We start from the raw sequence: 24622 nt of genomic DNA, 5'->3' as shown, positions 1-24622 counted from the left end.
TTCGTACATTTGTTTGTGGTTTCTTGGTTAAGTACCCTTGGATTTTCCATGTAGTTTTTGTTTCTTCATTTCTAATCTCTATCTTTCTGTTGCCTTTAAGACTTACGGTATAAATCTTGTCCTGGAAGTACAGAAGGCACTGGCACTTGCCAGGTGCACAGCCAACCCTAGTTCTATCCCCAGCACCACACGTGGTACCACAGTCCCACCCAGCACACTAGGAATGACCCATGAGGACTGCTTGGTGTGGTACCAAATAATCACACCCTCTATTCCCAAAAATATGTGTCTGTCACTGCGGTTGATTTATGACCTCAAAGAAACAGCATCCTCCCCTCAGTCCTTCCCCCCACACCACCAGTTTCCCTGTTTGGAAGTCACATGTGAATGGGATCACGTGAATGTGACTTGTGACCAAGCCCCATTATGTTCCCATGTTCTTCCATGTGGTAGAATGTGGCCTCCAGCCCTTTTCTCAAATGGACATGAATTATTTCTTTGTATAAATACCATGATTGGTTTGTCCATTTGTATGTCAGTGGATCCTTGCACCTTTTGACTAACATGAATAGTGTTGCAGTAAGCATTCCTGTATAAACATGTCTCTATTTTCCTTGTCTATGCAGGCTAATTGCTTGGGCGCATAGTTTGGAGAACCCCAGAATGCTGTAGACGATTCTCTGTGTGCCTGAGAGATAGGATGGTGGGGAGGTGCTCACCTTGCAGAAGGCCTGCCCAGGTTTGCTCATGGCACCCCATAGAGTTCCCTGAGCCCACCAGAAATGATCTCCGAGCACAGCTGGGTATGACCCAAAAACAAAAAATAAGTGCCAGTGGATTTCAGAAATCACTGGTCATTTCCTATGCATGTTGGTCTGAATTCTTGTTCCATTTTGGGACAACACCCAGTGGTGCTCAGGGGTTATTCCTGATTCTGCTCAGGGTTCACTCCTGACGGGCTTACGGCACTGTGTGGGATGCTAGGCATCCCAGTTATCCGTGTGCCAGGCAAGCACGCTACCTGCAGTACTCTCTCTCCAGCCCTGTCTGGATTCTTAGAAGGGATCAGTGAACATTTAGGTTGGTCTGAGGTATATGACCTTCATATGGGATATGTTCCCATAGTTACTTCATTGGTGTCTATTGGGATTTTTTTTTCTATTTCAATTTTGGATCGCTCATTGCAAGTTTATAGAAATTAGGTGTGTCCTAATTTTTTGGTTGCAGTTAAGATTTTTTGTTTGGGAGGGGAGGGGTGGAGACTCAGGGTGCTCCAGGGCTTACTCCTCGCTCTGCGTTCAGGGACTGAACATGGCTGCATCCAAGGCAAGCTCCCTCCCCACTGTACTATGCTCCAGCTCCTGTTCGCAGTCTCCTAAGGGATATGGTATCATACATCCTTTATTCATTTCACCTGTCTGGTTCTGGGGACATATTTACAGCAGCTCCCTCAGACTTTCTCCCTTAAACACGGCCTCTGGCTGCTCCCATAGGTAGGTTTGATACTCCGGCAATTGTTCATTTCTTTGAAGTTGTTGGATTCATGAGCAAGTTGTTCCCTCAGTGCCATGTTCCCTCAGTGTCTCAGGTCATCTGGTACCAGGCTTTGTTAGTCTCCAGAGAGAGAAGGAGAGGGAGAAGTGGGAGGGGAGAGGGAAAGAGAAAAACTTTGGAGATCAGGAACTGCCACCTGCAATAGGGTCAGGGAAGCTGTGGCTCAAAAGAACCGTTTCGTTTCACTTACTCCTATTTTCCTGTTGTTAATTGTGCCCTTTACTAGTGCCTTCTGCTTTTTTGGTTTCTTTGTGGGGGCACTTGTCAGTCATTAAGGAAACAGCCAGATTCTTTGGAAATCTCTTGGAAGCAGCTGTGCCACGTCTCTGCTGAGTTAGCTGTGGATCCTGCTTTGGATGAAGTTGTCGTTCTTTAAAACACGCCTCTTTGAGCCATGAATTATTCACGATACTCTTAATTTCCTCCTGGCGTTTGCAGCCTTATTGATTTCTAGTTTGAGTCCTCTGCTCTGAGCTTTACATTCTCTGATTTCAGTTCTTCTAAATGTGCTGTTTGTTCCATGACCTGGGACTTGATCTTGATTAAATATTCCTCATTTTATATTCTTGGGCTGGGAAGATGTCTGAAGGGCTGGACTATGCCTGTGGGAGGCCCACGTTTGATCCTGAGTACGGCATGAGCCCCCAGGTGTCAGTGGCTGTGGCAGAAATCACACACAAATTAAGTAAATCCTTGTGTTCTGCTGTTGGAGTGTTCCCTGCAGTGGGTGCTGGTGGTGGAACTGTGTCTGGATCTTCAGTGTCTGCTGGCTTTTGTGATGGTTGGTGTTGGGGTCAGGCTTGCAGCTGCAATTATTAGTTTGCCCATTTTTCCCTCGGTCCATGTCAATTGTGGGAGGTTGGGGCCACACCCAGAGATGCTCAGGGATTACTCCCGGCTCTGCACTCAGCATCACTCCTAGCAGTGCTTGGGGGACCCTATGGGGTGCCCGGGATCAAACCCAAGTTGTCCTTGTGCAAGGTGAGTGCTCTCCCCACAGCTATCGCTCCAGCCCTGTCATGTCTGTTTTTTGCATTGTGTAGTCTGAGTCTCAGGTTGGTGTACACACAAAATACATCTTCCTTGTAGGTAAATCTGTTAAATAACTCATCCCTCTGTCTCATCATTTTCTTTGCCGTAAGTCAACTTTCTCAGATATTAAGATAGTCACTCCTACTTTTGGATTTTGGATTATGTTTGGTTAATTTTGTTTGTGGGATCACACCAACTGTGCTCAGAGCTTACTCCTGGCTCAGGAGATTGTATGGGACACTGGGGATCAAACACGGTACATGGGCCAGTGCCTTAACCCATGTACTCTCTCCAGCATAACAGAAAACGATGGACCACATAAATCACCACCAGACAGGGCTGCAGAAATAGCACAGCAGGGAGGGCTCTTTCCTTGCACACGATTGACCAAGGTTTGATCCCTGGTTACAGCCTGTGGTCCCCCATCGCCACAGGAGTGAGACCTGAACACAGCCACTTTGGGCCCGATACCTCCCATCCCCGCCCCCGCCCCCCAAAAGCACTTATCTCTATATTTTTTTCTATCCTATTCTGTTGTGCCTGTTACTGGGCTCGCAGGGCTTCTATGAACAGCATAGTTCCACCTGCCCTTTTTTTGTATGCTTTGGGGCCACGCCTGGTGGTGCTCAGCCTTTTCTGACTCTGTGCTCAGGATGACTCCGGGCAGCGTTCAGGGGACCAGATGCAGCAGCCCTGGGGGGTGTGGGCCAGAGGCAGGTTCCCCTTCACAGAGGAAGGTTCCCCCTCCCCAAGGCCTTACCTCCTGTACTCCCCAGTCCCAAGGCTCGCTAGCAGTGCTCAGCGACTGTTCCCTAGCGTAGCTGCTCCTGGCGTACCAGGGATTGAACTCAGGCCTCTTAGTTTGTGAATTTATATTTCAGTGTGTTTCATTTGCTCTTCTAGACTTTGGGGATTTTTTTAGTACCTCCCCAGCAGTGCTCAGGGGACCTGGAGACCTCCCCTGGGCATGTGGGTGAAAGGGTGCTGGGAGGGCTGTGATGCTGGGGGTGTGCAGGAGCCCCTGTGCCCAGGTTCAAACCAGGGTCAGCATTACAGGGCACGCACCTTAGCCTTCAGCTCTCTCTCGGGTCCTTGTAGCTTTCTGAGATGCTGGGCAGGTGGTTTTCAAGTCTCCTTACTGTCAGTCATCTCATTTATTTGTGGGTTGTTTCTTTTCCTTTTTCACCTTGCTCTCCTGCGGTGTAACAACTCTTGAGTCGTTGATCATGGTTTTGAGGGCATGGCTCTGTTGTTGTTGGGGTGCTTCTGCCCAGAGCAGTCAAACTCTTGTCTGTAGAGCTGTCTGTGGGATGTGACCTTGGTTTGACTGCTTTGTGTGAAATTTGAACTGTCGGATTCAGCTTCCATTTACCCGTCCTTCTGTGTGTCAGAGAGGAGGGCTTTTGCTTTTTTCACGGATACCTATTTTGTTCCCCCATGTTTCTTTTTTTTTCTTTCTAGCCCCAGGTGGTGCTGGGGGACCATATGGGATGCTGGGAATTGAACCTGGGTCGGTCCCATGCAAGGCAAACTCCCTACCCGCTGGGCTATCACTCCAGCCCCATTGTTTCCCCATGTTTCTGTTTTTTTCTTCCTGGTGAAGACTTCCCCGGCTTTCCTTTTTTCATTCCTTTTGTTTTGAAAGTCTTTGCCGGTATGTTGGCTAGTGAGAAATCACTTTCATTTTCTCTTAGCTAAGAATGTCTTTCAGGGGGTCCAGAGTGTTGGTGCAGTGGGTAAGGTGCTTTCCTTGAACATGGCAGATTTCGGATCAATACCTGGTGCCCCACAAAAAAAAATCTTTTGGTCCAATCTTTTGGTACAGTGAACAAGGCACTTGTCTTGCTTGTGGCCAACCCATGTTTGACCCCCCAGCATCACATATGATTCCCCAGACCCTGCTAGAAGTGATCGCTGAGAACTGAGCAAGGAGTCTGCCCTAAGCACAGCTCGGCATAGCCCGAAAATAAATAATTTGGGCTGGAGCGATAGCACAGCGGGTAGGGTGTTTGCCTTGCATGCAGCCAACCCGGGTTCGATTCCCGGCATCCTGTATGATCCCCTGAGCACCACCAGGGGTAATTTCTGAGTGCAGAGCCAGGAGTAACTCCTGTGCATCGCCGGGTGTGACCCAAAAAGGAAAATAAGTAAAATAATTTTTTCGGGGAGGGTCATACCCAGCAAAGCACAGAGGTTACTCCTGGCTCTGCACTCAGAAATCACTCGTGGCAGTGCTGAGGGACCATATAGGATGCTGGGGATTGAACCTGGGTCGGCCACGTCCAAGGCAAACACTCTACCCACTGTATTATCGCTCTGGCCTTAAATAAATTTTTTAAATATCTTCCCCTTCCTTCTTGAAAGGAAGTCTCTCTCACACAGTAGTCTGGTCCCACCGCCTCCCATCCTCAGTGTCAGACAAGCTCCACCCTAACTGCTGACCCAAATCCACTGTCTTAATTGCTGCTTCTGCTGGTATCATCTCGTTGGGTTGGCTCTGGAGATTGCTCTGTCTTTAATTCAGAGTTCAATTCTGAAGTGTCCATGTGAACTTCCTCGATTTCTTGTATTTGAAATTTGCTCAGCTGCTTTTCCTCTTTTACCTCATTTGGGACATTTCTGTCAAAGGTTGTTTTTAGTCTCCCCCCCCCACCTTTCTTTTTAATTGAATTACCATGAGATACACAATTACACAAAATTTGTTCATGATTGGGTTTCAGTCGTACAACGCGACCGTCATTTCTTTGAATTGTTTTTTTCATTCCAGCCTCTCCTCTCCTGGGACTCCAGTTGTATGAATGGCCAATCTTCTCTTGTCACCCAGCTTCCTGATTCTTGATGCACTTATTTTCTTCAGTGTGCTTTTTAACCCCTGTTCAATTGGCATGTCATCAGTGTTCTATCATTGTATGTGTGTCATCCCTGAAGGCAAGAGTTCTACTGCTGCACTGTGTTCTTGGCCTCCATAGGGCAGGTTTTCCATGTCTGTGATTGTTCTACAATCTGCATTTGCTTCTTTCTATTGTCTGTTCCTTTGAGGGAGTGGGGACGGTGGGGGTTGGGCCACACCAGGCGGTGAGACAGTGCCTAGAGCTCAGAATGACCCTGTGTGACTCAGGGGACCGAGTGTGTTGCTGGGCATTGAACCAGGGTCGCAGCTGTGCACAAGGCAAATGCTGTCTGTGTGTGCAGTTCCAAGTTTATTTTACCAGCAGCATCTGCAGTCTTCCTCCTCTTCCTCCTTCCTCCTCTTTTTCCTCTTCCTCCCCCTCCTCCTCCCTTTTTTTTTGTTCACACCTGGCAGTGCTCAGGGCTTACTCCTGGCTCTGTACTCAGGGATCACTCTTGGCAGAGTTCAGGGGACCATATCGGGTGCCAGGGATTGAACACGGGTCAGCCATGTGCAAGGCCCTCCCCGCTGTACTATCACTCTGATCCATTTTTTTCACGCCCATAGTGATGCCCTAGAAATGAGGGTGACTCACTTTGCAGCCATGCTGCTTAGGTCTCACATGAGGTGCTGACTGCAGTGACAAAGCAGCATCCGGAGACTGACACTCGGTCAGCTTCATGTGCCCTGTGCTGGACTCAGCTGACACGGTTCGCTTTTGAAGGGATGGACCATGGGTGCTTCCTTTGCCCAGGTTCTCTGCCACCGCAGACGCCCCTAGAGCTGTTGGTGGGGTTGTGGCAGGAGCACCCCTGGGAACTGACTGTGCTCCCAGCGCACACTGGCTCAAGTCGGAGTGTTCCTTTTCACTGCAGTTAGAGTTGCAGAAAGGACCCTGTTCCAGGGCCACGCTGGAAGCCCTCGGGCCCTGGCACAGAGCAGCAGAAAGTGGGTCTAGCTGAGGGTTCGGGACAAGGACATACGTGATGGGAAGTGGGACATAGTTAGGAGTTGAGGGGCAAGGTGGTGTGTCTGTCGCTGGGGGACAAATGCACTGGCTCTACCAGTGGCGAAAGAGACGCAGGGGCAGCGCTTCAGTGGGGACTGAGCCCGGAGAGTCAGGGGCCAGGGGGGCTAGGGGGGCCAGCTGGGCGCCACAGCACCGTTCCTGCCAGCCCGGGGGCAGGACCACCACGAGTTTCCCGCCCCTTTCCCGCCAACAATGGCCGCACTCATTCCCGCCCCAGACCGGCGCTTTCATCTGTGCCCGCCTCCCCCGCGCCTGGCACTGGGTGCTACAATCCGAGAGCTGGGCTGTGGGGCGAGGTGGAAAGCGCAGGGCAGCTGCGACTGTCCCAGCCTGCAAGGCCCTGCACAGCCCAGGGACCGCTCGGTCAGGAGAGCGGCGCTGCCTGGCGCGCCTGCGCCCGTTGCCAGGGAGACGGGAGGCTGTTGCCAAGGCGACCGACGACTGCGCAGAGCAGCCAATCAGAGTGGGACTGCGGCTCTGGCTCACCGCTAGGATGGAGTCCCGGGAACCGGCAGGGCGCCCCGGCCCGGGCGGCTGGGGGTCGGAGCCTCCGAAGCGGGGTGACGCTGCTGCCGCCTCCCAGAGCCCCCGGGCCCCCGACCTGCCCCCACCCCGCGTTCTGGCTGCCCCTGCCCCGGGGAGGAGCGGTGCTACCTCTCTCGATCTGCACCGCTGCTGAAGGGCAGATGCCGCGGCATAGGTGGGTCCGGGGGGCCACGGTCAGGGAGGGCCCCGCCCCGAGCCCCCCGGCGAGCCCCGCAGTGCCCGGCCCCGCGCACGCTCGCTGGGCGCTGACGTGGCCGCTGACAGCAGCCGGCGCCGCCCCGCGCCCCTCCCGCCCGCCGAGGGGCGGCGGCCGCGCAGTCTCGGGGCCGCACGGACGGACCGACGGACGCGCCGCCGCGAGAGCGGAGCTCGGCGCACGGCCAGACCATGCCCGGGGAGGCCGCCCGCGCCGAGCTGCCGCCGGCCGAGACAGAGGGGCCGGGGCGCCGGACAGGTGAGGCCGCGGCCCCTCCCTACCACCTCCACCTCGGCGCCCTGTCGCCCCTGTCCCCGCACCCGCCCCGCCCCGCCCCTCGGACCCTGTCCCGGGATCCGGCCCCATTCAAGGGCGGGATGGACCCGGCAGGGCCCTCGGAGCCCCAGCGAGGCGGCGACACCCCGCGCCCATTGTCTGAGCTGAGCTGCCAGCCGGCTGCTCGGGACTGCAGAGTGGGGCCTCCTTGCACCCCAGCCTCGGGGCCCTGCCCCACCCAGATGCCTGTGGGACCCCCCGGGAGCGGGCTGCTGGGGCTGGGGAGGGAAGCAAAGGCCTAGACAGCTCCTGAAAGAGGGAGGGGCAGGCTAGGGTGGGGGTGGGGTGTGGAGCAGGGGTCCGAGTCCAGTCTGGCCCCTGGGAGACTAGGGCGGTAGCTGGACAGGGACTCCTGTGCGTCTCCAGCACAACCAAGGGCACCTCTGGGAGAAGTCACCTGAGGTGGACAGGCTGTTCCAGGCCGGGCCCTGGGCTCCAGGGAGGGGACGCGGGCTCCAGCCAGCGCCGTGCACTGCTGATGACCTTGATGCGTCAGTCCTTTGCCCCCTCCAGCCTCCCAACGTAGGAGGCAGCCCTGCCCCACCCCAAGAACCAATGGGCTAGAAACACCAAAGGCTCCGTGCCGAGCCACACCCACCGGGCCCCCAGGCTGGTGTCTCTCCTGTCCCCAGGGACCCTCCTGCAGTGTCAGTGTGGAGTTGCCTGGCATTGCCCAGCCCCATGCTTCCTGGCCTACCCTGACAGTGTGCTGGGTTTGAGCCATTGAGGCAGAGATGTCCCCAGGTGGCCACCAGTGAGTGGCAGAGCAGGGACACCTGGACACCCCCGCCCCAGGACGGGGCAGAGCCCTTGGATGGTGACCCCACAAGGAACCCACCCAGACACCCCCAGCGGAGGCCCTAGAGCAGGACAGGGTTCTGGAATCACCGGCACTGACACCCTCCAGTCAGGTGCTGAGCTCACCCCAGGGTGCCCTGCCCCGGCCACAGCCTGACCCCAGGGCGGAGCATGTGAAGTCCCCAGATGTGAGCACCGAGCTGGAGCTGGGAGAACTGCCTGGAAGAATCTCGTTTGCTCCCTGGCACTATGGGGCCCGCCACTCCATCTCCCTCCCCCAGCACTGTTGTGAGAGCCTGATGGCCCCAGCGCCTGGTACGACGGGCCAGAAAAGCAGACACCTGGATTTCCCTCTGCCTTTCTGAGTGACCCGATCCCCCAGCCCTTTGTGCGGTCACTCGCGGGACAGACCTGTCCTCTCACATCTTTCTCTCCACAGATCTGGCCTGCCATGTGGCGCTGGCCACCAGCCCCAGAGGGGAGCCACTGGAGCAGTGCGCCCTGAGCCCTGGGCCCAACCCCCTGGGCCTCAGCTTCCTGCCCAGCAAGCCCGGCACCCGGCCCCCACCTGAGGGAGCCAGCTGGGATGCGGGGCCAGGCAGTGCCCCCTTGGCCTGGGCCGACTCCACGGAGGGTGCTCCTAGCCCCAAGACCCCTGAGATTCTGCCCACGGAGGGCCTTCTCCCAGACGCTCTGGAGCCTCGGATTGTGATGGGCGAGGAGACACAGTGGGGGGCTGCCCTGAGCGAGCTCAGGGAGCAGGAGGGGGGGCCCTGCGGACTGAGCCCCCCACCCGAGCCGTGTTCTCAGGGCCACTCTCCTGTGCCTTTGACTGCCTTGGAGCCCGAGTCCTACTTCACACCTCCGTCCACCCCCAACACCGCCTGGACCCTGCTGCCAGCCCGGGGGCGTGGCCAGGGCCCGAGGGACATGCCAGCCGAGTTCGGAGACTCGCCACCCACCTCGCCCTCTGGCTCCTACGTCACAGCAGATGGGGACAGCTGGGCCTCCTCTCCCTCCTGCTCCCTCAGCCTGCCGGACGCTGCCTCGGGCTGGGGCCGTTCCCCTCCGGGGCCCACGGAGGGTGAATGGGCGCAGCCTCCTGCGGCCCGGCCCGGCTCCTCTTCCCCCGAGTCTAGCCTGTCCGAAGACAGCAGCTCTTCTTGGAGCCAGGAGGGCCACCTGGACCTGGACTTCCTGGCCAATGACCCCATGATCCCTGCTGACCTCCTGCCCTTCCAGGGCAGCCTTATCTTCCAGGTGGACACCGTGGAGGTGACACCATTGCCGCCCGAGGAGGAGGAGGAGGAGGAGGAGGTGGCCTCGGGGGACGGGGATGCGGAAGATGACAGCACCTTTGCCTCCTCCCTGCAGTCACTGTCTGACCTGTCCATCACCGAGGGCATGGACGAGGCCTTTGCCTTCAGGGACGATGCCTCGGCGACCTCCTCGGACCCCGACTCTGCGTCCTATGCTGGGGCGGATGATGAGCAGCTGTACAGCGGAGAGCCGCACGCCCAACCTGCTCTGCTCAACAACAGTGGGGACCCGGGGGCCCATGTCCCAGAGGACGAAAGCACCTGCGCCCCTGAAAGTCAGGGGCCCCCCGAAGCCCATGACCCCCACGACCTGAAGAAAGCCCCTGGCCTCACTGAGACAAGCCCTGGAATCAGGAGCACAGAAACTGGCCCCATCACGGGACCAGAACCGACAACCGCAGCCACGGCCCAGCCTCTGCAGCAAGGAGTCGGGGCAGCCTTGGGCCAGGAACCCCTGACATTGCAGGAAAACGCGGGCATCCTGCACGGCCCAGACTCCCGGGAGAATCTGGAAGAAGCAGCCGCGGGTCTTCCCGCGGTGGCCAGCCCTGAGCCCCAGCAGGGACCGACGGGCCGGCCCTCGCTCCGGGAGCCAGACCGGCAGGTCCCAGACACCCACGCAGCCTGCGGCCCGGGGACCGGTGCTGGAGCCAGCACCGCCCAGCAAGAAGCAAGCGGGGTCTTGTGTCAGATGCCAGCCCCCGAGAGGGCTATCGACAGACCAGCGGGAGGCCCAGCGCCGGGCGCAGACCCCCGCGTGCACCGGGCTCCGCCTGGGCCCGGGCCACGCTTGCACACAGGTGACGGGGCCCGGCCCCCGCCGCCCCTGGAGGAAGCCCCCAGGGCCAGGCAGCAGGGTGAAGGGGCCCCAGAGCCAGCGCTGGAGGGTGCTGGGCAGGCCCCCGAGAGCAGCGGCCCTGAGGTCAGCGGGGCAGGGGGGAACCACGTGGCGGGAAGGGCGGGCCCAGAGCGCGCGGCTGTGGGCACACAGGCCCCCGGGGACTCATGCTCAGAGGCTCAGTCCGGGGCGCGCCCCCCACCCGCCCCACTCCGCGGCCCTTGCTCCTCGCAGCCCCCCACTTCTCGGGACAGGCTCTCAGGTGTCCTCACGGGGACAGCGCTGCCCCCCACGCTGCCCCCCGCACATGCCCTTCGCCAGGGCCCCTGGGAAGCCGGGGTGGAAGGGAAAGGGCCCCTGCGCTCTCTGGGACCCCGGCCGCCCTGGGCAGTCCCGCGGGCTGCGGGCACCACCTCAGGGACCACGGACACTCCCAGGGCCAGGCAGCAGGTCAGTCTCCCTGCCCACTCCCCACTCCTCAGCCTCAAGGTGGCCCCCGCAGGGGACACCCAAGCCAAAGACTCCGCCTCCAGGGCCTCGACCCCCTGCCACGTGCCTCCTGGCTCTGGGCCCCGGAGCCCAGCCCGCCCGCGCCGACCCCCAGCCGCGCAGCCCCAGAACGACCAGGACAGCCCAGAAGAAGGTGAGGGGCCCGGAGAGGGGAGTGCAGGCGCGGACCCCGCCCCGGCGGCGCGGAGCGAACGGGGCGAGCCACCCGCACTCTGTCCCCAGGCTCTGGCCAGCACTCGGACAGCCATGGCGAGTCGTCGGCCGAGCCCGAGCCGGAGGAGCAGGAGTCCCCAGGACCTCAGACGGCACAAAACCCCACGCAGGTGCCGGGTCCGGGGAGCCCACCCCGCGCTCAGGCCCCGCCCCCAGCGCTCAGGCCCCGCCCCTGTACTTGATAACCCTCCCTCCCCGCTCTCGGGCCCCGCCCCTTCGCTTCGAACCCTCCCTCCCCGCTCTCGGGCCCCGCCCCTCCCCGCGTTCAGGCCCCGCCCCTGCGCTTAGAACCCTCCCTCCCCTGCTCTCGGGTCCCACCCCTGCACTTGATAACCCTCCCTCCCCCGCTCTCGGGCCCCGCCCCCGGCGCTCAGGCCCCGCCCCGGTACTTGATAACCCTCCCGTCCCCGCTCTCAGGCCCCGCCCCTGCGCTTCGAACCCTCCCTCCCCGCTCTCGGGCCCCGCCCCTGCGCTTAGAACCCTCCCTCCCCTGCTCTCGGGTCCCACCCCTGCACTTGATAACCCTCCCTCCCCCGCTCTCGGGCCCCGCCCCTTCGCTTCGAACCCTCCCTCCCCGCTCACGGGCCCCGCCCCTCCCCGCGTTCAGGCCCCGCCCCTGCTCTTAGAACCCTCCCTCCCCTGCTCTCGGGCCCCACCCCCGGCGCTCAGGCCCCGCCCCTGCTCTCAGGCCCCGCCCCTGCGCTTCGAACCCTCCCTCCCCGCTCTCGGCCCCCCGCCCCTCCCCGCGTTCAGGCCCCGCCCCTGCGCTTAGAACCCTCCCTCCCCTGCTCTCGGGCCCCACCCCTGCACTTGATATCCTCCCTCCCCGCTCTCAGGCCCCGCCCCTTCGCTTCGAACCCTCCCTCCCCGCTCTCGGGCCCCGCCCCTCCCCGCGTTCAGGCCCCGCCCCTGCACTTATAACCCTCCCGCCCCTGCTCTCGGGCCCCACCCCCGGCGCTCAGGCCCCGCCCCTGCACTTGATAACCCTCCCTCCCCCGCTCTCAGGCCCCGCCCCTTCGCTTCGAACCCTCCCTTCCCGCTCTCGGACCCCGCCCCTCCCCGCGTTCAGGCCCCGCCCCTGCACTTAGAACCCTCCCTCCCCTGCTCTCGGGCCCCACGCCCGGCGCTCAGGCCCCGCCCCCGCTCTCGGGCCCCACCCCTGCACTTGATAATCCTCCCTCCCCGCTCTCGGGCCCCACCCCTGCACTTGATAATCCTCCCTCCCCGCTCTCAGGCCCCGCCCCTGCGCTTCGAACCCTCCCTCCGCTGCTCTCGGGCCCCACCCCCGGCGCTCAGGCCCCGCCCCTGCGCTTAGAACCCTCCCGCCCCGCTCTGGGGTCCCTCCCGCCCCGCGCTCAGGCCCCGCCCCCTCCCTGCCAGGCTTTGGCGAGCGGCGGCAGCAGCAGCGAGGACCCAGTAGCTAAAGCCAAGCAGAGTCGCAGTGAGAAGAAGGCCCGGAAGGTGGGCTTGGGCCTGGGACTCAAAGGAGGGCGGGCTGCCCAGCTGACCCACCCCACAGGGATCCTTGGGGGAGCATGGGGCCGTGCAGGAAGGGCACCCCTTCTGGTGAAGCGCCGGGGTCGCCGGGTGGGCGGGGCGGGTCCCGGCAAACTCAGCCAATGCCCTGTGGTGCACGTGGGCTCCTGGGAGCACGCACGAGTCCTCTGCAGTGGCGCTGGGCCCTGTCCCCGGCGGCGGTCCTCCTTCGCGAGTGGGACCCTGGGCTGACGTCCGAGTCTGAGCGGAGCCCCCTGCGCCCCAGGCGATGTCCAAGCTGGGCTTGCGGCAGATCCAGGGGGTCACCAGGATCACCATCCAGAAGTCCAAGAACATCCTGTTCGTCATCGCCAAGCCTGACGTCTTCAAGAGCCCAGCCTCGGACACTTACGTGGTCTTCGGGGAGGCCAAGGTGCTGCGGGCCGGGGGGGAGGCTGGGCAGAGCGGGGGTCCGCTCACCGACCGGGAGGTGGCGAGGAACGGGCGCGCGAGGCCCGGCCCACCCAGGGGCCAGAGGCGGGGCGCGGCCCGCTGACCCAGACGCTGCCCCGCAGATCGAGGACCTGTCCCAGCAAGCGCACAGAGCTGCCGCGGAGAAGTTCAAGATGCCCGCGGAGCCCTCCACCCTGGCACCCGAGTCTGCGCCCGGCCCTCGGGTGAGGCCCGAGCGCAGGGAGGAGGAGGAGGAGGAGGAGGTGAGAGCCGGCGGGAGGGGCGGGTGTGCTGGGCCGCGGGGCAGTGGCCGGGACCGCCACGCTGCCCCGCTCCCGCTCTCCAGGTGGACGAGACAGGGCTGGAGCTGCGGGACATCGAGCTGGTGATGGCACAAGCCAGTGTGTCCAGGGCCAAGGCAGTGCGCGCCCTGAGGGACAGCCAGAGCGACATCGTGAATGCCATCATGGTGAGCCAGGTGGGGCCGGCAGCTGCGCGGGGGTCCCTGCTGGGCGCAGCCTGACCAAGCGGTTTCTTGCAGGAGCTGACCATGTAGCCTCCGACCGCCGCCTCCTGCCACCCCACCCCCAGCTGATGCTCAATAAACGGGTGTCTGCTAGCACTCTGCTGCTGCTGCTCCGGGGAGGGGTGTGGGGGGGAGGTGCTGGGAGCCCGCGCACTGGGGCAGTGGTCCCGAGAGGGCACACGAGGACATGCAGACACTGCTGGGGAGGCTGGTGTTCTTTCAGTGTTCAGTGTCCCTCGAACCCTGGGCAGATGGCTTCTCCAGAGCCTCTGGCCATCTGGTCACCTGGTTGTGGCCCAGAGTGGAGACGATTTTTGGGGGTGGGGGCAGGGGTCACGGGGCACCCAGGCCAGAGAGGACATAGGAAAGCATCCGATCAGAACAGTGGCCAGTGCCCCAGTGTCCAGCCCTGCGCACCAGGTTCGAGAGGTCTCCCCAGGAGCTCGGTATCCAGCTGAGCAGAGCCCAGTGCCAGAAAGGGGTTGGGGACAGACACAGAAAGGTGGAGTGCGCAGGCAGAAGACCCCAGGAGGAAAAACTAGGCTTTTGTTTTATTTTGGTTTGGGGCCACACCGGGCCATGCTCAGAGGTCACTCCTGGCTCTGCACTCAGGAATCACTCCCGGCGGCGTCAGGGATCAAACCCGGATTGGCAACATGCAAGGCAAATGCCCGCCCCCGCCCGCCCCCCCCAACTCTGCGGCCCTAGGGAAAAGCAGTTCTGACCATGCACAGGACAGAGCCCGCCGCCTGTGGCCAGCTCAGGTTGGGCTTGAGAGGGCCAGCCCCTGCACCTGCAGCTGTCCCTGCGGGTTGCAGACACTTGCAGGCTGCATGCACGGTCAGGAGCCCTGGCTCATATGATCGTCCCTCTGCCTTGCATGTGTCTCGGTTTTCCCAGCCCAACTGTGGCTCTCCTGCAGCCAGGTTTGTCCGAGCAGAGCCCGGTTGGCCAGCCAAGGGCATCCCGTCTCACGCCCAGGGCCCTGAGGTGCTCCTCAGAGCACACTGTCATGGTCAGGGGTGCGGCTGCCGTGGGGTGCGGGGGTCCCAGCCCCTGACCTTTCTCAGCCCTGCACCCCCACTCCCACCCACAGAGGCACCAAGCTTGGGGACCCCAACGCTGAGAAACTGGGGCGAGGAGGTGGATGGTCTGGTGCCAGTGCAGGTCAGGGTCAGCCCTGGAGCCCACCGGGTGGTGGGCAAACCTGGAACAAGGGCCGGGGCCTGGACTGGGGGTTCTGGCTACATGCCTGGGGCATCGCTGGCCCGTCCCCGGGCCCCACGTGCAAGGAGCCAAAGCCTCCCCCCACACCCGCCTCTCCCGGGGCGTCAGAGAGGAGATAGATTCACATTGCTGTAAACGCATTTACGGTCTCTGAGCTGCAAGAGGAATGTCATGTGCAAAACGGAGCCCGGCCCGGCCCGTGTCCAGACCCTGCGGCGGCAGCACAGCCGCTGCCCCGCCACGCTCCTTCACAGTAGAGGCTGTGCGCTGAGGGAACACCGAGGCCGCGGGCACGTCACGCAGAGTCCTGGTCCATGCTGCAGCCCAGCGCCTCGATGTCGTTGCTGATGTCCGAGATCATGCGGTCCCACTCGTCGCCCTCGGAGGGGGCAGACTGGTCGTCGGAACTCCCAGCCGCCCTGCTGCCGTTGGAGGCGGAGGCGGAGCTCACGGCCCGCCGGTACCGGCCGAAGCTGTCGGTGATGATGCCGCGGCCGTCCTTGACGCCGATGGTCTCCAGGAAGTTCTCAAAGTGCTGGCTGTCTTTCTCGGGGATGAAGGGCCGCAGACCTGCAGACACGGCAGCTGGCAGGGGCCGGCGGGCACCCGCGCCCTACCCGGGCCGTGCAGCAGCGCCTGCCAGGACAACTGAGCCTCACCCCCATTCCCTGGCAGACGCCAACCTCAGACGCGTATACTCTGGCCCTACCAGCGCCCCCTGACGGTCACGCCATGGGAGGGCAGGAGAAAGGCCCCGAGGGACGCAACCCCATGGCCACCCTTGGGGTCTGACTGCCTGACCAGAGGGGCGTGCTCTCAGAGAACAGGAGGAAGGGACGTCGTCCCCACCCTGTACCCCACAGGCAACCCGCCCCAGCAGTCCAGGCTGCAGGCCCAACGCAGCCACCTTCGCCCACTGTGTCCCCGGGGACAGAGCTGGGAGACCTCAGGCAGTAACTCACCCCCAGACGCCGACTGGGCGCCCTCAGCCCCACTCCTCGCCAGAGCCTGCTAAGCCCCCACTTATTTCTTTTCCTTGGGGGCCACACCCGGCAGTGCTCGGGACTCCTCCTGACTCTGCACTCAGGGCTCGCTCCCGGTGGGGCTCGGGGAACCCCGTGGGGGGCCGGGGATCGAACCCTGCTGCGCTACTGCCCTGGCTCCAGGCACCACCTTCCAGGACGAGCCCCTGGCCCTCTCCAGCGCCCGAGCCCCCCGGCTCGCCCCTCCTCGCCCCTCCTCGGGGTGGCCACCCGCTCCCCAGGGAGAGGCTGACCCACCGAGCAGCAGGAACTTCCGGCTGTCGCCGTAGAGCTGCCGCAGGTTGATGCAGAACTCGTGCACGGACGCCCCGTCCCGGTACTCGTGCAGCAGCGCCGCGAACTGCTGGATCTCCTGGGATGAGAGCTTGGTACGCAGCTACGGGGACAGCACACGGCAGTGACCGGGCGTGGAGCCAGCCCTCCTGCCCAGCTCTCAGCCCGCCCGCCGGCCACGGGAGCCGGAGTTCCCAAGGACAGGACGAGGGACGGCCCTGCGGCAGGGCCGTCCCTCTGCCCAGCCGGCACCGAGGACTCTCAGGGAGTGGCCCGTGGTCCCCGTCAGTCCCCAAGTCCCCCTCCCTGCCCACGCCCCGGTCACGCCGTACGGTCAGCATGTAGTCCTGGAGCAGCTCGGCGGCACTGGCGCTCAGCTCACTCTCGCTGGCCGTCTTGGCGTGGGGAGACGCTGGCATGCCAAAGGACGAGGGGGACACGCCGCCCGGGTGCACACATTCGGGGAAGGCACTGCGGGGACACAAGGGCAGGCTGGCAGTGGCTCAGGGCCCCGCCCTGGGAGGGGTGAGGCAGCCTCCAGGGCTGATGGCTCAGGAGGAAGCGGGAAAGTGACCGAGGCCCGCAGTCTCCACCCTCCCCACGGGCACTCACAAAGTGCTGGCGTCCATCTCGTAGGGCTCCTTCATGTCCACTTTGGTGGAGGAGTCATCTGGGGAGAGGGCAGAGAGCGGGGAGGGCACCTGAGGCCTGCAGCCAGGCTGGAGTGGCACCTGGTGGCTGGTGCCACCACCGCACGGGCAGGGTTGGCGCCACACGGGCAGCTGCTCCGTCTCCCAGAGCCAGGTGAGTCCCTTTGCCAGAAGCCTGTCCGAGACGACGCGGCTACCACGTAGAGGCAGACACAGGACAGGACAGATGACCCCGGCCACCCATGGGGGAGTGTAGAACCAAAGCAGGACAGGCACAGGGGGTGACCCAGTGGGGTTGGCCACATCCCCCATCCCACTGCTCCTGACCGAGATGACCAAGTCTGCTGGTTGACCACAGCAGCACGGCGTGTCTGCAGTATGTGTGCCCCTGAGGGGCAGGGCCACAAAGGACACCGTGCGGACAGGGCAGTCCCCATGGCACAGACTCCTTCAGATGCGGAGGTCACGGGCGCAGTGAGTCTTTGCTACTTCAGAGACGGTGAGGAGCACCGTACCAGGGCTGGGATGAGGCTCTCAGTGTGAACCGAGGCCTGATGCCAGGGGGGGAAGAGTGCTGACGGGGCCTGCAGGATGCTCTGGGCGCATGGGGAGCCCACACACGGCAACGAGCAACCCAGCATGGTGGCTCCGGGACAGGTGGCACGGCTGCGAGGGTGAGGCCTACCAGCGGCCTCTCTTCCCAGCTGTGGGGTCAGAGGTCCCTGCCCACGATGGGGGGGGTGGGGGGGGGCAGAAGCCCCCACCTGTTCATGGGGTTTGGTGCTCATGAAAGTGGGCGGCGTGTCCAGCAGAGCATGGGCAGGAGGGCAGGCCCAGACGGTCCACCCCGCCGCGCCGCCTGCCTCCTCCCCTGCCTTCTCCAGCACCCCCAACGTCGACGCCGTGTGCAGTGACTTCAGCATGCGCCTTCCTGGAGGCGCCCTCGGCGCCCGGGAAAGAGTGGACGCCGTGCTGAGGCGGGGGCCAATGGACAGTGGGGTCCAGACCACCAGGCCAGCGCCACCCCCCACTCCTGCACCTACCCAGCTGTACGTACCACTGTGCAGGGACAGGTGGTGGGTGGGCGTGGAGGCGCCGTCGAATATGGCTCTATCCAGAAAGTCGATGGTGGACTCCGTGTAGACAACCTGGAAGACCTGCCCGAGCAGGGAGCACAGCTCCTCTGCGGCCACCTGCGGGGAGACAGTCGTGCCCAGGCTGACGCCGGGAACCAGCCCGCGGGCCATGTAGCCTAGGAAAGCAGGGGCTGGACCCGGTGCTGACTGAAGGAGGACGCTGGGCTTGCCCAATGGCCTGCCTCCCAGTCCTGCACACCCCCGGGCAGGACCCCGAGTGACTGTGGCCACAGGGTGTGGGCTCAGGGTCTGGGCCTGACCTTGCTCTCGGTCGCCAGGATCACCAGGCAGCACGCCTCCACGGGCCCCACTCCGCTCTCCGACAGGGAGCCGGCTGAGAGGCCTCTGGAACCTTCTGCACACAGGCTCTGGCTGGGGGAGACGCCAGGGCCCTGCGCTGCGAGGAGACACCACAAGAAGTCAAGGCAGGTGCGGGGCTCGGCCGGCCGCGCTCACCCCCACACGTGGGGTGCCCACGGGGAGCAGCACCTGCCCGTCCCCACAAGCACACCTCTGCCCCCCAGTGGCGGCCTGGGACTCGCAGGCTGTGCCCACAGGCCACTGCTTCAGCTGTCTCCAGGTGCCAACAACACATAGGGGCCCTACCCCGCCTGCAGCTGACTGACTGTCCCCAGGGCCACAGGCATGGGGACTGAGGCCTGAGGCCATGCATGCAGGCCACTTCCTGAATGCTGGGAGCCATCACGAGGTAGACAGGCCATGTGCACAGCCTTTCCGCTGGGCAGGGCCAAAGCACCAGCTCCAGGCTCCCATCGACTCTGGCAGGAACCCCCCAGAGCTCGTTCTCTCATTTCAAAATAAAAACCTGTTTTCTCTAGCAGTTCCTTCTAATGCAAAAACAAAATGTCTCACGGCCCAAGAAACGTGAGGCTTAGCCAGCCGGGAAGGCCAGCAGGCACCACTCAGAGCCACTCTTTGTCCTGCCCAGACTCCTGCCTCCCACGGGGCTGACAAGTGGGAGGTGGTGCAGAGCCAGGCTCTGACCCTGCTGTCCACCCCCCTGCCCTCTGACTGCATTCTGCAAATCAGGTCGGCCAACTGCTTGTCCCTCACCCGCCCGCAGAGAGGAAACAGGCTTTCCAAGACGCCCCTGCGGAGATGCACGATCACAGCAAACACTCTGCACTGTCAGCCACGTTTAACTCCTTGGTTAAATAACGGTCGTTTGGGGCCTACAAGGTACTCGGGAAACCATGAAGGCGGGGACACAGGCAGAGCAGAGGGGGTGCCTCGCAGCTCCGAGCTGCAGACACCATGTGGGATGGCGAATACAGGTGTCTACACACGCTCATGCAGGAGCATGAGGTGTGCACACGTGTGCCAGGTGTGCAGGGAGGGAGGCATGTGAGCAGTCAGTATCTGTGCGTGTGTGTGTGCGCGACTGTGTATATGTGTGGACTGTGAGTGCGTGTGAGGTGTGTGTGTGTGGATGTGTGTTGTGTATGTCAGCATGTGTGGACATGGACGTGTGTGTGAGTGCGTGTGTGTCATGAGTGTATCCAAGTGTGTGCAGAGGAAACTGTGGCCGTCCCGGCCCCCAGCGGTGTGGCTGGGTAGAGCCCTCAACTCACTCCTGCAGCTCAGCAGGAGAGAGCGTTGTCTGCATGCAGGCAGGTCTGGCAGCACCTCATGCCAACCTCGCCTCTGTGGGCAGGGCAGGGCAGGGCAGAGTCAAAGGACAAAGGTTTCTCCATCCGCCCTCAGGTGGAGCCGTGGCACAGGGGTAGCTTGGCAGGACCTTAGGCCGGAGCAGTGCGCTGCCGGCCCCAGGTGGGATGAAACGTGGGCAGGGAGGACGCTGGCTCCTCCTGGGCCCTTCTGTGGTCCCCGGCACAGCCATGCCGGGCTGTGGCTCGGTTCTACCAGTACCGGCCTGGCTCAGCCTCAGACTGTCCGCACTGTATGGCCTCACCTGTGTGGGGAGAACACGCGGCAGCTGCTCACCCCTGCTCGGGGCTCCCAGACCGGGACGCTGGAGTCCAGCTCACCCCGGGCATGGGCAGTGGCGGCCCAAGGCCCCGAGTCAGAGACACGAGGTGTGGCCGGCCTGGAGCTGGGGGCTGCTATGGCGGGGCGGGGGGGGGGGCAGGGGGCGCAGTGCTGAGCCCGGGCCTGTACCTGTCTTCAAGACCACCAGGTGCGAGGCGTCGTCCCGCACGTAGGACACAGCTGCGATGTCGTGGATGGGGACCCTGAGGATGGTGTCCTCCCCGTCCCTCCAGGCCAGCTTGACGTTGTAGGCAGACAGGCTGATCACAGCATCGTGCTCTGGGGTCAAGTGGCCAGGGAGCAGGTGGGCTCTCTGCAGGAAAGCACAGTGTGAGGAATGGGGGCCCAGACAGGCTCGTGCTCAGTGCTCAGTGCTCGGTGCTCGGGGAGTCAGCCCAAACACAGCCACACCTGCTCCGGAACGACTGCATCACCGCACGTGCAGGCCCTTCCGGTCTGGCCTGGACACACGGTTGGGAGCAGCTTGAAGATGCGGCTTCTGCACACAGCCCAGAAGGGAGCAGCCAGTGCGGACAGCAGAGCCGACGGTGGGCCGGGCGCACAGATGGGAGGAGGGGAGAGAGGCAGGGCCGGGGACGGTACCTTGGCATTGTCTATGAAGTGCAGGATTTCCGTCCTGCTCGAGGGGTTCAGGTATCCTGGTATGGACGTCAGCTGACCTAAGTACTGAAAGGAAGCGTGTGAGGAAGAGGGCGGTCGCCGGGCACCAACCCCGCTGCCCTGAGTCTGCCGGGGAACCCTGCATCCCCCCCCCCCCCCCGCCCCGAACACAGCCTGGGCTGGGTCGGGGGGCGGGGCGGTGGCAGAGGAAGGCAGTGGATGACCACGGCCACTTCTTCCAACACGGTCTGGCAGGTGGGTCTCAGGACAGTGCACAGGCGTGTGGCCCCATGTCCGCCCGGTCTGTGGGAGCCTGTGAGAGGTTCTGTCAGGACAGAACCAAGAAGACACTGCTCAGAGGCCTTCTGGGCAGAGGCCAGGGGCAGGGAGAAGGCGCCAGAGCTGCGCAGTCGCAGGCTGGGCTCAGGGAGGAAGCCTGAGGCCACGGCCCTGGGTGTCTGTCTGTGGCACCCTCCAGACCAGGGCGAAGACCAAAGAAGCCCTCTCACGCCTCCCATCTGGATGGCTACTACCATAATGATAGCAAGAGTCGGGAAAATGGGAATCCCGAGATGAATGAAGACACGGGGGCTGGTGCTCAGATGTGGAGCATATGCCCTGGGTTCGATTCTTGTCAAGTCTCTCTCTCTTTCACACACACACACACACACACACACACACACACACACACACACACACTGCTCAGAACCCCATATTTTCAGTCTCTCACTCACACCCACCATGCACATCGATGTACTCCCACGCACGCTCGCAGTCTGACGGCATGGGTCTGGCATGGTACTGAGTCCCATCCCCGGCAACACCGAGTCCCCCGGGCAACACCAGATGTCACCCACAAGCACAGAAAGTAAAGGCAACGTCAAGCCCTGCCCCAGCAGTCCAAGCCAGACACCCTGAAGGAGCAGCCTGTTTGAGCTGGGGTGTCATGGCAAGTGCCCGGCAGTGACCGTCCTGGGGGTCCCAAAGGAACTGGCCCGGGAAGTGCGGAAACAACATCCAGGACAACCAAGTACTCAGGATCTCAGGCATCGACAAGGGCCTCTATCAGGTCGGAGTGTACAGAGCCAGGCGAGTCCAGAGCCCAGTGACTGAGGTGACCTGCCCACCCTCTGGGACAGCCCAAGCAACCCCACTGCCTGCCCAGCACCCACCGCGCTCCCAGAGGCCCAGCAGAGCCATGATGCCCTCCAGGACTCCAGCGGCATGAGGGTCAGACCCACCTCTGGGCAGATTACAGGGATGTCCAGGGCTGCCGCAAACCCAACGGGGGCGCATCTCGGGACACAGAGAAGCATAAAGAGGGTGCAAGGACTGCAGTCAATGGAGCACACGCATTTCCCAAGGCCTCTGGGGAAGGCCCCGTGTCCACAAGGGATTGAAAGAAGCACACATTGACTGTCCTACCCTGAGAACCCCTGGACATGTCAGCTGTGCAGTCGGGGCGGGAGAGGAGGTGGGGGGGAACAGTGCCCCAGAGCCCTGCCCAGCTGACATGAGAAGCAAGCACCGCACTGAGCCCCTCACATGACAGACCAGTGTCTCACACCCCTCACATGACAGACCAGTGTCTCACAACCCTCACATGACAAAAACCAGTGTCCTGTAGTCCTCATGTGACACAGACCAGTGTCCTACACCCCTCACATGAGACGTGTCCTATACCCTCACATGACAGAAACCAGTGTCCTACATCCCTCACGTGACAGAGACCAGTGTCCTGTAGCTCTCACATGACAGACCTGTGTCCTACACCCCTCACACGACAGAGAACAGAGTCCTATACCCCTCACGTGACATGCCGGTGTCCAGCCCTCATGTGACACCGTGAGGAGTGTCCCATGGCCCCTCATGTGACCTGGTGAGGCCAGTGTCCTGTAGTCTTCGTGGGGAGAGGGCGTGGTCCTAACAAAGCACCATCCCTCTACCATGATTCGACCATGATTCTTCCTGACAGGGACTCACTGAGCTTTGGGGTCTCAGTCACCCCACACCCCAAGGCTTTGAGTGTCTGACGCCTGAAACAGCTGCACAGGCACAAGGACAAGGGCGGCCATGGCCATGGTGTCAATGACCCTCGAGCTTCTGGCGTGCAAGGATGGAGCTTGGCATCTCCCACAGGGCTCACTCGTCCGCTCGAGCGCCACCATCCCAGCCCCGTCAAAGGGTGTGGCGACACAGGGGCACCCAGGGGACACATGGGCTGGGGGCCAGGCAGAAGCAACCAGTGATTCCTCTGAGCCTCACAACATCCTGTCCTGCTGCCCCCCGCCCCGGGGCACGCCTCCAAGTGTTGCCCACAGCACCTGCACCCCCATGGCTCTGTGCTGCCCCTCTGCACCACCCCTCCTCGCTCCCAACACACTTCCTGTCTTCCACTCTTTCCATCTTCCAGTCTTCCTCTCATGCTTCCCTTCCTATCTCTCACCCTTCCAGTCTCCCACCACACTTCCTACCTTCCATACTTCCTATCTCCCACATTTCCTGTCTCCCACACTTCCTGTCTCCCCCTGAGAGGCAAAAAGTAACTCCACCTTGAAATATGATGGTCCCTTCTGACCACCCACAAACTAACGGAGGAGGAAGAACGGGCCAGACCCAAGGCCAGACTCAAGGCCACGATTGGTGCATGACTACAGATGTTTGGCCGAGTCAGGACGTGCTAATCCCCCGATCCCTCGATTTTGAACGCAGATATCTGCTTTGCTCTAGGTAAGATGGGAATGTGACGCCACGCGAAGGGACAGGATGCATTCTGTCTCGTAACCTAAGAAAAGAGGAAATCGTGCCTGCTACCCAGGTGCTGGAGGTCCCACGTCTCTCAGGCTTGGGAACCCTCAAGCACTGGGTCCCTTTGTAGGAGTGTGTTTGGTTGGGTGGGAAAAACCTTAAGAAATCTATCTTGTCTCTGCCAGTCATTGGCTGAGCGTGGGCTTGTGAACGATTAACATCACCACGCTTCCGGTCTCTCACCACACTTCCGGCTCTGAGCACTCTTCCTGTCTCCCATACTTCCTCTCACACTTCCGGTCTCTCACCACACTTCCTGTCTCTCACCACATTTGTCTCTTACCACTCTGCCTCCCACTGATTTCTAACTCTGCTCTTTCCCCCGCCCTGGCCATCTCTCCCCCTCCCGCTCCTCACCTACTTCAGCTTGCTCTTTTCCTCCGTCAAGTCACGTTTCTGCAACTTCACACCAGACTCAGTTCACACACTCCTGTTATTTCTCACGCCCCTTCTGATCCAGTCACTTCCTTTCTCTTTTAAGACGCCCTGATTTACATCAGCACTTACATTATGAATATTTTAGGAATACAAGGGCACAGCACCACACCTGCCAGAACGTCGGCATTCCTCTACCACTGTCTCTTTTCATCACCCCCGCAAGCACTCAGCTGACCCAGGGTCTGCTATGAATGGCCGCTGCTGCTCCTTCCTCTGCCCGTCCCCCACGTGTGCGTGCGATGAGGTGCTACTTATCCTTCTCCCTCTGAGTCCCTGCTCAGCCTGACATCCTCCAGTTCCAGCCTAGCTGCAGCAAACTGCAAGATTTCCTCTTTTCTTTCTTCTGCTCGTGGGCCACACCCAAGGGTGCTGAGGGTCTATTCCTCTGTGCTCAGGACTGACCCCTGGTACTGACCATCTGTGGCGCCAGGCATCAAACTGGCATCGGCTGCATTGGAAGAGGCAGGCACCCTGCACTGTCCCTCCAAGCCCAGTCACTCAACCCTGACACGACCCTGCTGGGATAGTAAAACCTCTGCGGTTGAAGACAGTCGAAGACAAATACGGCGCAGCACACATTCGAAGACAATGCAGCCATGAACGGGTGCAGCTCAGGGGCAGAGCACCTGTCTGTCTGTCTCAGAGGCCTGGGGAAAATCCCAGATCCCGCCCAGGCATCCCGGGAGGAACCCCCAAACA

The 24622-nt window shown here is 61.7% G+C and overlaps 2 protein-coding genes and 1 long non-coding RNA gene across 4 annotated transcripts in view; 2 read left to right on the top strand and 1 right to left on the bottom strand.

The window, feature by feature from the left end:
* Positions 1-6857: 6857 nt before the first annotated feature.
* NACAD (NAC alpha domain containing) lies at positions 6858-13457 on the top strand (the record flags this gene model as incomplete). The annotated part of the gene is made up of 7 exons (XM_056137342.1): positions 6858-7506; positions 8822-10342; positions 11042-11182; positions 11272-11372; positions 12643-12723; positions 13025-13171; positions 13314-13457. Coding segments are annotated over exons 1-7 (2202 nt in total), but the record flags the coding sequence as incomplete, so codon positions are not given.
* Positions 13458-13526: 69 nt separating this feature from the next.
* LOC130044670 (uncharacterized) lies at positions 13527-13813 on the top strand. The gene is made up of 2 exons (XR_008795485.1): positions 13527-13660; positions 13733-13813. It is a non-coding gene; the product is annotated as an uncharacterized LOC130044670 (long non-coding RNA).
* A 1407-nt stretch (positions 13814-15220) lies between these two features.
* Positions 15221-24622, bottom strand: part of CCM2 (CCM2 scaffold protein) — a 37668-nt gene continuing 28266 nt past the window's right edge. Inside the window, exons 3-10 of one of the 2 annotated variants that reach the window (XM_056137289.1) lie at positions 20660-20743; positions 20186-20369; positions 18307-18443; positions 17968-18103; positions 16873-16930; positions 16593-16731; positions 16225-16363; positions 15221-15514 (exon numbers count right to left, since the gene is read on the bottom strand). In XM_056137289.1, the coding sequence (XP_055993264.1) occupies positions 15240-15514; positions 16225-16363; positions 16593-16731; positions 16873-16930; positions 17968-18103; positions 18307-18443; positions 20186-20369; positions 20660-20743 (1152 nt within the window). In that variant the 3' untranslated portion in view covers positions 15221-15239. The remainder of the gene's footprint in view (positions 15515-16224; positions 16364-16592; positions 16732-16872; positions 16931-17967; positions 18104-18306; positions 18444-20185; positions 20370-20659; positions 20744-24622) is intronic. The other variant, XM_056137290.1, reaches the window with a different exon arrangement.

Source organism: Sorex fumeus, unplaced genomic scaffold (assembly GCF_029834395.1).
Source record: "Sorex fumeus unplaced genomic scaffold, SorFum_2.1 ptg000123l, whole genome shotgun sequence".
NCBI classification, from domain to species: Eukaryota; Metazoa; Chordata; class Mammalia; order Eulipotyphla; family Soricidae; genus Sorex; species Sorex fumeus.
The sequence above is the reverse complement of the archived record's forward strand: the minus strand, read 5'-3'. Positions and strand labels throughout refer to the sequence as shown.